This window comes from Notamacropus eugenii, chromosome 5, assembly GCF_028372415.1.
Source record: "Notamacropus eugenii isolate mMacEug1 chromosome 5, mMacEug1.pri_v2, whole genome shotgun sequence".
Lineage (NCBI taxonomy): Eukaryota > Metazoa > Chordata > Mammalia > Diprotodontia > Macropodidae > Notamacropus > Notamacropus eugenii.
The window spans coordinates 393,478,933-393,490,943 of NC_092876.1; the positions used below are offsets into that span (position 1 = coordinate 393,478,933).

Sequence of the window (12,011 nt, forward strand, 5' to 3'; positions counted from 1 at the left end):
TATACATACACATACATGTACATGGTTATGTGTATGTACATATTCATGTGAGTATAGATATATAATGCACAAAACACATATGTATATATGTGTGTGCATATTTACATACAGTATTACCACCTACTATCAATAATTTTACATTATTTTGCAGCCCATCTACAAAAAGATGTGGGCAAGCTTGAGATGAACTGAATGTTGTCCAAAAGAAATTAAAAAGGATAAACATAAATTCTTGCCATTCAACTCAAAAAAGCAACTATATCAGTATAGGATAGGGAAAAGGAAATCACAGCTTATATACAAAGGCTATTCGATAAAAAAACTCCATATGCTGAAGTGGTAGCCAAAAGATCTAGTGAGTTCATAGATTACGTTAATAAAAGTATAACATCCAGAAGGGATAGTCTCAGTGTACTCTGCCATGGTCAGGCCATGTCTTGAGTTATTGTGTTCAGTTCTGGGTTTCACATTTTAAGGAGGACATTGACAAGCTAGAATGTGTACAGAAGAAGATGACCAGAATGGTGAAGGGGACTGGAAACCATGCTAAACAAGGATCAGTTGAAAGAAAGGTTGGTTAGCCTGAAAAAGACATGGGGGTAAGGGGGAGAACAATCATTGTCTCTGAACATGTGAAGTATTATTATGTGGAAGAATAATTAGACTTGTTATGCTTGGCCCCAAGGAAAAACAAGTACCAATGGATGGAGAAATTGCAGAGAGCCAGGTTTTGGTTCAGTGTCACAAAACAAAATGAAACAAACAAACAAACAAAAAAAGTCCTTTCCAACACTTAAGACTCTAGAAGAGATTTTGTTCTGTCTCATGGGTTCACATCTAGATTACCACTTGAGGATTTTGTAGAGGATATTTACGCTTAAGATGTTTGTATGAGATGACTTCTTAGGTACCCTTAAAGCTCTAAGATTCTAGAATTCTATGAAAGCCAAACTACTGTTTCAAAATTATTTTTATTGACAAATCCAGGCAATATAAGTGCAGAATATATACCATTTGGAGAGACTTTTGTAATATTCTCAGATAAATTCTGCCTATCATTATTTAGACACTTTTGGTTTTTGAAAACAGAAACAATTTACAAAACATTCACACTTGGATAAAAGTCTCTCAATAGCACTTAATGCTTTTAAGGTCAAACAACTCCCCTCTTCCCCTTAGTGTTGTAGTATATTTTCTCTATATGTTTGATCTATTTCATTGTAAAAATATATCTTGGCTCTTTGAAATACTGTCTTCATAAATGCTAAGCATATTTGATTGACTTGTTATTCATTAAGTACACTATAAATCTGTTTACCACTTACTATTGTATATGTTTTCCCTTAATTGAAGTTTCTTGAGGACCAGGACTATTTCATAATGGCACTTAGCACATAGTAAGTACTTAATAAATTCTTGATTCATTGATTGGATCTAATTTCTTCTGAAAAAGGCCAAATATCTCTTATGGTTTATGTTAAAAGCTGAAGGAAAAACCGTATTATTAATTCAGGGGTCACACTTGCCTTTATACTTCATTTCCAAGGTTTAATGTTAGGTGTATCTTATGCCCTAATTATTAATGTGTCTACAGTGAAAGTGGTGACTCTGACATGGTGACTTTGACCTGGGTATAGTAATTATTTGTTAAGAGTATTTGTTAAGAGTATTACAATAATAGCCTAAACACTTTTATGAATTAAAAAAACCCAAAATATCTTATTTTCTAATGTGATTAGAGGACAATGCATGAATTTGCTAATTGTTCTTCCACATCCTGGGTTCCAGGGCTGAATTTATGTGTATCTTGGACAATAAAATGTCATAAAATTTTTAAAGAAAAGTGATTGAATAGAGCGTACTATGCTGTTCAGGATTTTCTACCTACATTTCCTAATTTTTTTTGTCTAGTACTACCTGCTATTGCTGATGTTAGTGATATAGCCATGGAAAAGGTTTCTTAGAGAAGGAAAGATAAATACATCTGCCTTTTTTTTTAATATTAAGTACTTTAATATTAAGATAATATGTAGGTATTAGACTACTTGACATTTTCAAGTCTCTAATAGCTCTGAAGTTATCAAAGTTTCTATGACTTTGGGCCTCTCCAACATCTAGTTTGCTTATTGGTACAGATATCCCTCTTTGCAAACCAGTATTCTGTTTTTGTGCAAACGCCAGGCAAGATTAATGCACAAAACTCTTTTACAAAGTCAAGCACAAAGTGACTGTGTCACAGTGTTATAAATTATTTATAAAGCAGAGAGGAATTTTTAAATCTCTGAACTATGAGAGACATAAGAGTATATTATTCTGTCTTGGATTTTTAAAATCTTTTTTTTTTTTTTCAGAAAAAATTGTCTTACTTTGAGATAAGTATCCATTCTAGATTTGTTATCTTGGAAGAGGCTAGGATATATGTTCCATTAGTGAACATATTATTTTACGAAAATAGTTTCATCTGTCCTACTCAACCCACTCACCCCCTACTTGTCTCTGTGGCCTTTGTCTTATGTGTTGGTGAATTAAGTCAAGGGGATTGGAGCAATAAGGGGCTAACATTATGAACTGGGGGTAGTACAGACTCGTTCATATTTATACCACATGCTCACTTTTGCACATTCCCACCAGAACCTACAGGAGGAGCTAATAGAGTTTGCCAAGCATATGGACTTTGATTTTTAGTTTTTCAAAAGTTTTACTATTATTCTATCCTTAAATAGATTAATGTTGACATATTCCACAACACGAGTGCCTTTAAACTTAGTGATGGCATATTATTAACTTTGCATTTATACTTTCTCTACTTCTTTTGAAGAATGGAGCAGATGATGTGAAAAGGCACCGGTGGTTCAGGTCTGTGGACTGGGATGCTGTACCCCAGAGAAAACTGAAGGTAAAAAAATCCAACTCAAGTGACACAGTTCTCATTTTTAGCCAACCAGTTTTGGTTACCAAAATAAATCAATAATAAATACTGTTATAACTCTGATTTTAGTGTTATATGGTTGGATTGAATAAGCAAAATTGACTTAAAAAATTGAGAAATTCTCAAACTTGTTCATTTTCATACAAAGTGTTTTATTCATTAGAAATACAAAAAAAGGTCTAATATGCAGTAAAGAACAACAATTATAAAAAAGGTATTTAGTGGAGGACCTCCTAAAGATTATACAACTCAGGGGATGTTATAAATGGATACAGTTGATAGGATCTCTAGGGCAACTATGCAAGTACTAAGGAGCTATCTCAATTTAGCTGAATCAAAATATGTCTTTATGTCTGAATAGGAGTCATTTTAGGACAGAGAGGGTATTACACCGAATGGACAATGTAAACCTCATTACATGGGCTTGCTAAAGGTGAATACCCAAATCTTCAAATGTACCACTTCTTTTGCTTTTGAGGGACATCTGTGTCTTAGACTTCCTTTCTATCCCTAGTGCATACAGAGCTCATGTTCCTCAGTTGCATGAAACTCTATTACTAAGTTCTATGTATAGTACAGGCCTAGATATGTCTTAGTATTAATCAAATATGCCACTGCTATGGATATTTGAAAACACTTATACACACATGCGCATGCACTCACATGCTGCAGAAAACGTTGTTCTGACTTTAAAGAATTCCACTGGTAACCATGAACAAGTAACAAAGAATCTGCCTTTGTGAAACCATCCATCACCATATTTTCTGCCAGCGCATTTGTAAGCTTTGATTCAGAGATGTAATGCTTTTTGTTTGGCATGCTCCCTTAGCCTCCTATAGTACCGAAGGTATCCAACGATGGGGATACATCTAATTTTGAAGCTTATCCTGAGGATGACTGGAACAAGACACCACCTGTGCCTCCTAAAGACTTAGAAATCTTTAAGAATTTCTGAGTACAGGGAACCACATATGGAAAGGTATAACTTTTGTTTGCCATACTTTTAAAAAAAAAGTGCTGCATTTTGCATTTTAAACCATAAATCCATGGAATAAAATTTTGTTTTCCTGCCTATTAAATTATTTACTCAAGCAGTCATTGAATAAGAGGGTAAGAAATATATATTTAATTAAATATTTTGATGTGCAAACCCTCCAGCATTCATTTTAAAGATTTTGAGGCTTGCTTTTTTCACTTAACCACTGGTTTTAGAATTTTTTTTTCTGAAGATAATAGGAATTGTGCCACCATATCTACTCTTGTGTAATAGGTAAATAACAAAAAATGTGAGATTGTTCTTTTATTTATACACAGGTCATAGAATGTTTTCTGTTACATTTCCATATCCTAAGCTATCCTGCAATGATACTTCCTTATAGGTTGTATTAAGTGAAATCTGCAACTTTTTAAATGAGCATTAACTCAACAACTTTTAAGATTGCTGTGGAGAGTCTATACCAGGAGTTAATAGAAACTTCCCTGTTATTCCGCACTTTCCAACTCATTCCATTTTTACCAATCTGACTGTGTTTGTTATAACAATTTTACTATGCTATCTGAGCAAAATAATATGCAACAAATCGTAGGAAAATAAGATCTTGTCTTTACCTCTTGAAATGCTTAGCATGTTGTTATCCCTTCATCAAGTTTGGTCATTTTTATGGCTGTGAGCAATTGTGACTTTAAATGAAGAATGACTTGATTTTTTTTTGCATGTGTTGTTTTTTTTAATTAAGTTGGATGAAACTTAAGAAACTTTCAAGTGTTAGTATTGAAATCACAAGATAGTTTTAAAATCTGTTTACTTTATGGCTGTTTCATTTTCTCTGCTTGCTTCAATGGCTTATTCTTTTGATGTCCATTAAACTTTATTCATGTATTTTAAGCCAGGAAAAGTCTAGAAAGATTGAAGTTCTGTTTTTTGATACATGTATGTATACAGAGATATCTTTTGAATAATGCCTATTTGATAAATCCCTGACACCTGCCCCTGTATATTTGTACCATAAACTCATCAATATGAAGAAGAATTCTGTTATAATTCACAAAAAAATACTTGCCTTATAATGGGGATACACCAAGTGTCTTGCTCTATATATTGGATGTTTTCTGAGAAAGTTGAGTATATAATACATTTTCATACATAATTATTTTAAACAAATGAGTTCCTGTTTGAATTTCTTTAAAAAAAAACAAAAACTTTCAATGGAATTCAAAGTATCCTTCTGTGGAAGATCTAGCCCTAAATCAGGAAATTTGGATTTTTGTATAATTAAAATGATTCAGGAAGGATACTGTTATATTATAATGTATGTAAATCATGATTTACATACATTTCAGTAAAGGAAATATCCATTGTTGAGCTGAACAACCCCAGGGGTTAAATTTCTAATAGTTCCTTTTTATGAAAAAAATCAAAGCATTCTATTGGATAGGAATTAGACCTATGACTTTATTCATGTATCAAACTCTCTCTTACTAGTACAAATGACCACCTTCACTACAACTTAGAGTTGCCTAGAATATTGAGAGGTTAAGTGACTTGCCTAGGGTCACACCAATATGTGTTAGAGATGGAACTTGGCCCCAACTCATTCTGTCATGATGCTTCTCAGATAGGGAACCTAGAATTAAATATCACTTACTATTTTCAAGGCATAGTTGCTAAGTGTTTGAATTAACTGTTCCCCTTGCTTCTCTAAAACGTTTCTCATCATCTCCATTGTGTGTTTATGGGGGTGGGATAGAGAGGGTCAGGAGAGGGAAGAAGGAAAAAAAAAAGCTCAAATCAATCTATTTTGTACTTGATTTTAAAAATTGCTATCAGCTCTGTTGCATTGTTAGAAAGGAAAAGATATTGAGCCATCTAAAGCAAAGAGATGAATCTTCTTTATTCGTATAACTTCCCTTATTAATATTAGACTGTTGAGTTACGTGGGTAAATAGATGAAAACAAAAATTCTATCAAATTTTTTGGATTCTTAATTTTGCCTTGATAGTTGCTAGTTCCCTTAACTTTTTTATAAGTTTTTTCTAATATTAATAGGAATTGTGAAAATAATTCTGAAACCTTTTGACTTTCCTTGTTATTGCTTTTAAAAAAAGGAACTCAAAGATTTGCTGATGATTGGAAAACTAACAAAAATTCTTTGTATTTCTGCCATTGAATATCAGAAACTGGAAGAAGATTTGGAATGATCTGAGCACATTTGAGAAAAAGAACTGGGTATCTGCCAACATGAAGAAATTCCTTCACATGGATGAGGAAGTTTCCACATTCATATATGCACATATTTATATAAAATGAAATTGGAGGGCTGGTGAAATTTAATTTTAACTGTATGAATCTGGCATTAGTTTAACAACTGTTACTACAGAAAGTCTACTCAGTAGTAGATTATTTGAAATTGATTTTTTTTTTAGATCCTATATCTTATTTGTTACTTTTCTGCTATGCCAGACTTTTTTTTTTTTTGCTTTATCTTATAGACTTAACTTTTTAAGTTTATACTAAACTTGTGACATTGTAAGCACAAATTAGTATATATGTATATAAAGAGAACACAATCACCTAAGCACAGGGATTGTGCAAAGATGTAAATGTTTGTACTTTGCAGAGTCTATGATTTTTATTTTTCAGATTTTTTTTCAAGAGTCTCTTCTTTGGGGAGATAAAACTCTTTAAAGGATAAATAAGTTTTTCATTATCTAAAACATTTTATAGTTCTTTGTAAAAAAAGAAATTATGTTAAGATTTGTAATTAAAATGTCCAGTGCTTCATTATCTGTAACTACAAGTACTTGAAAGCCTGAGGAAAGAAGAGGAGGTACAAGTTTCTTCTTTTGTTCATGAAAGCCCTATTGATTCATGAGTGTTCAGAAAACAAAATGTCCTGGAAATATTTCACATGCTGTAATGCTGTATGGTGTCCTGCTGTGTGCTGGGACTTCTCCTTATTTAAGTTGAAGTATAAATCTGGCACATAATACCCAAGACCTTGACCTCTATTGTTTTTGGCCACATGTAGATATTTTTCCCCTCTTAATTTAGGGAGAGAAGGACTGCACAAGTGACAAGATGTAAATGTACCATGTAAATTACCCAGAGGTCTAACTTCTATTCAGTTTTTCAGATGCAGCCTGTCTCCCTCTCAAAGATCACCTGGGGTTTTATGGTATTATTAGGGGGTGAAATTGAGTTCCTAGACATTACAATGACTGTGTATTTTATGGCAGCCAGATGTTAAGGTAATACTTAGCACTGAACTGCAAAATATGGACCGAAACAGGTGTTCATCCCAGAAAGAAGGAGCTTGCAGAATTTCTGGGAAGTAGCATGTGGACCTCTGCTCACAGTTCATTTCATTTTAAAGCATTATCACTTCCTTCCATACTCTTCTTCCCTCTCTTACTGTTCTGAAATTCCCTGGAAATCTCCAAAGACTTTTTTTTCCCCAACAAAAAATAATAAATCTAATTTGCAAAATCCTGTTCTTAATCTGTCAACAGTTGTGTATTCTAACTATGTTCTGGCTCTATTTAAGAAGTAAACCCAGTAAGCCTTCCCATGAAGAATGTCTCAATGCTAAGGGTGTTTCATATACATATATATGTATAATGTATACATCCATATATACATAAACACACATATATACATTTTACATACTATATATATATCAACACATATTGTGTGTGAGTACTTACACACAAACATACGCACACAATATTTAAATAAGATAAGAGCATGCATTAATTGGGCTCAAGTAGCAAAACAGAGCAATTGTTCATGTGAATAAGTTCTATACAATGAACTAGATCCAGGAAGTGAGCAGATTATTTTTAAAGTATTCCATTGTTTTTCTTTTCTTTTTTCCCGTTAAGTCACCAAATGTTTAGTTTCCACACACTGAAGAAATTTAGCACTCATGTAAGTGAAAAATGAGAGTGCCTCTCAGTTTGCTATCCCCTAAAGTGCCTAACTTGCTGTGCATTTAAGACATTATTTAGTAAACCTGTTGGATTTGTATGTTATGCAATTTTTTTTTAATCCACAGGCACCATTTTACAAGAGAGTGTACTGGAAGAGAAATACTTTTTGTGGGTCTTCCTAGTTGTCTCAGATATAGTCTGGTCCAGTGATTTTGATGGTTTCTTATTGTGATACTCATTTGACGCAGAGATTGGTTTCTGAGTACCAATATTTCAGAACAAAAAAGCAAAACTTCCTATCACGTTTCAGCCTCGTAGTTGAGATAGGTTTTTTAGTGTACTTGGAAAAGAAATGACTTTAGAGACAGTTTCCTAAATGCCTTCAGAGAAACTTGACATGCCATGAAAAAACAAGGCATTGTCCCATCCTCAGTCATATCAAACTTATAGATTCCAAATAAGTATTTCAAAAAATCTGGTGTCTATACTCAGCAAATTCTATTGAGAACAAATAGCCCAATGACAAAAATTCTTAAATACCTTTTAAAAGAGTATATAAACTTCATCCATAGAACTGTATAGAGCTTAGTCTTTACCTCCCTTAATATTGGGTATTAAGATCAAGGCCAAAGGTTGCTAGAAATTCAACAGTCAATTTCTGAGGTAAAAGTGTGATCTGTCGTTAAAAAACAAAATCAGTAAAAATGACTGACACAGTTTACTGAGATAAAAACTAAGAACTACCAGAAGTGATAACCCAAGTCTAGTGCCACTTGACTTTAATCACATTTATTCTTAAGGAACTTTTCTCCTTTAAAAAACTGTATACAGAACAGCTTGTTTTGAGTACAACTTTAAACTGTACATAAGTTCAGTGTGCTGGTGTGTGTACTTCTTTGGTTTATTACTTGTTACCTTTCAAAATTTAATGTTGATATTAAATTGAAATAGTGTAGAAAGCATGAAACATATTTGCCTTATTTCTGAATAAATATGCAGGAAATACATACGTGTTAACCTTGGTTACATTGTTCTTTTGCAGAAATGTAATCAGCCTTTGGTAGGAAAAAAAGCGGGACATTAAAAAGAATATTTAAAGACATTTGATGGTGTTAATAAGTACAGAGTGAACAGTCGAGCACATTTCAAGATTTTATTTAGGTGCCACATGTTAACTGTTCATTAATAGGCCATAAATTATCACTTCCTATAGTGTGATGTTACATAAAGGTTGGTTGTAACTTAAATAATAAACCTGGAACTATCATTAAAAGTAGCTAGGGAAATAGTTGAATATGTGTGTAGAGTTGGAAATTTGTATTTATGTGGTCAGTTATAATTGCAAAATTTTAAAAATTGTGGAGTACATATCACAGAGTTTGTACACCATTTAAAGTACCATTTTGATTTTTGACTTGCTGATATTCGTGAGTTTGCAGTATTTTCTGAAATCTGAGTACTACAAAATTTATTTATAAAATGCACAAATTGGTACATTGAGTGTATTGAGGATTTCATTTTCAAGTGGTAAAATTGTCATTTCTGTCTTCCTTTGTATGAATTAAGCCAAGAAGGAAATAGCATTAACATTTACTTTATATTATATATGCAGCGATATGTTTTCCATCCTCACACATCAGAAATTGGATTTGTTTTAGACATAAGTATATCCATTGCTGGCAATGGATGTACTCTGACTTCTGGTACCAACCTCAGAGTCAACAGAAGTAATGGTGTGTTTACAAACATCCATACTTATGTACACACACACGCACACACACACATATTCATCCACTCTAGATCTATGCATGTGAAACCAAGAACAATTGGTTTGTTTTTATATAATTTCCAGTACAATTCATTATATTTCTTTCCCTGAAATTTTACATATTTTTGAGAAGTTAATTTTAAATCCTTCTTGAAAATGAAGTAACCCTAACCAGATAAGAGGTTTGAGGATGAGCTGTCATTTAAGTATATGGTCTAGGTGGAGGGTCTTAAGGTTCTATACCTTTCTCATGGTGTTAACTGAAGAGCACGGTGCATAGACTTCCTTGCTACCAAGGACTGATGCTAGAAACATAATGTGTCTACACAATGAAGTGAAAAAACAATAGGAGGTAGTGATTTCCTATACTGAGACTGATTGGCTGGTTAAGAATTTTATATTTTCCACCGTATGTTTTGGAATCACAAGACACAGCCTCCATGCCTCTTTTTCTTCCTTTTGGTTTGAAATGTATAGTCTCAATATTCTTTATATTTGGTTCACTTCTCTATCATGCATTTTGTACATGTTGAACAGTTTCTGTGTATTACCTTTCCCCACAACAGTGTGACGGGTCTTACCATTACTTCATCTTAAGTGAACAAAATGGACCTATTATAAAAAATTTTTAAAGCAGGTTCAAAATGTCTTTATTTTTTAGAGTATTCATTTGTTCAAGAATTTATTGAGCACCTAGACTTCATAGGTTCCTGTGTGCCAGAGCTCTTGCTAGGCACCAAGGATACAAAGGGCAAAACCAAAACAGACCTTATCTTTAAGGAGCATGCATATTATTGGGGATTGGTCATTTCTGTTTATTTTTAACCCAGCATAAGTTTTATTCTTAGAATAAAACTTGCATTGTGAATGCAATGGAAACTAATGGAAAATTGCTTGATGGAGAACAGATCTCCGTAACTCACCACAACCTTAGCAAGTGACTTTTTAACTAACATTAACTGACTTGATCTTCCACTGTCGCAACATCATCAATTGAGTGAAAACTCAAATTAGGTACTAAACTCATGGTTAATGGATGAACCAGGACTTAAATGACTTAAATGTAGTAAAAGATATGACCGCTATTCAGTTCACTGACTTGCAATGCTGAAGAATTGTAATGCTTCCTTATGCTAGAGGATAAGTTTTCATCTTTAACAACAACAACAAAAACTGTAGCATGCTTCTTTTTTTGTCTTATTTCGCATACTGACTTGCCATATTCTGCACTTTTCTTTGACAAACCTGACTACTTTATAAGCAGTAGGAAATAATAACTTGCCACAGGTTTGTGTACTTCACAGCTAATTTGAAATGAGAAATAGGCAGGGTTATTTTAGATTAATTAATATTGTTGGTTGCTAGACCTCAATCATGTGTAAAAGTACTGTCCAAAGTCATGTCAATTCGTTGCACAATAAAATCACTGTGATTTGTATATAAACCCTAGTGAAATGTTACTGCTGTTTAATTTATGTAAATGCCTGTTGATTTCTGGATTTGTTTAATAAACCTTTGTATCTTTTAAAATGTCTAAATTTTGTTTGCTTCTGCTTATATCGGGAAGTAAGATTAATTAAACTCAGGGGGAAAAAGTGATTTATTTAAAATAGGTAAACCTTTTTGGCAGCCACACATTTATATCCCCAGGTCCTTGGAAGTTCACCATAGGTATCTTCAGTTTGTAAGGATCAGTTAGTCAGGAAGCAGTTATTAAGTGCCTACTGTATACTGCTGTATACTGCTAAGGTAATGAGGGTGCAAAAACAAAAAATAAAATACTTATTGGAAAGGTGCTCATATGCTGGTAGGGGTGGTAGATGAGTTTAGTATCTTCTCTTTTGAGGAGTTGGAACATTGTCATAGTAGCCTTGTGGCCAAAAATCTTTTTTAAAAAGAATGATGCTGGTATGTTTGGGAGGTGTGACATATAAAGTTTGAGAGACATAGTTGATGGGTAATGTCATTTTATTAATCATGCTAGCAGTAATTAAAGGGTCAGTGACAATGCCAAACACCCCACATGGAACACCCTCAGTGCTTCTATGCCCTTGGAAAAATGAGTGTTCCTGGAGTGGCAGTCAAGTGATTAGCTGGCAAGTAATGAGGGAATGAATATTATAATGAGAGGTTGACCTGTTCTAATGAGGGGCTGGGGTATATGACTGTGATCATGTCATTTATTTCCAAGTCATCCCCAGCCTTGGGAAATCTAGACAAAGGATCTACTCCTTTGCCCAAACCAGTATGAGTGCAACACTGAGATTAAATTCCTTGTAAGGTTTTCTTGTTGGGTGGGGCAAGACCTTATCTTGTTAAGATAGTCTAGGTGGGGTAAATGTTGGGAAAGGTCAGGGATCTCCCCAATAATTTGTTATTTCTCCC

General features: G+C 33.5%; 1 protein-coding gene across 2 annotated transcripts in view; it reads left to right on the top strand.

Annotated features, from left to right (window-relative positions):
- PRKX (protein kinase cAMP-dependent X-linked catalytic subunit) overlaps positions 1-11,164 on the top strand; it is a 140,852-nt gene extending 129,688 nt beyond the window's left edge. The window contains exons 7-10 of one of the 2 annotated variants that reach the window (XM_072614463.1): positions 477-572; positions 2,819-2,896; positions 3,759-3,908; positions 6,104-11,164. In XM_072614463.1, coding sequence (XP_072470564.1) covers positions 477-572; positions 2,819-2,896; positions 3,759-3,884 — 300 coding nt within the window. In that variant the 3' untranslated portion in view covers positions 3,885-3,908; positions 6,104-11,164. The remainder of the gene's footprint in view (positions 1-476; positions 573-2,818; positions 2,897-3,758; positions 3,909-6,103) is intronic. The other variant, XM_072614464.1, reaches the window with a different exon arrangement.
- The last annotated feature ends 847 nt before the right edge of the window (positions 11,165-12,011 follow it).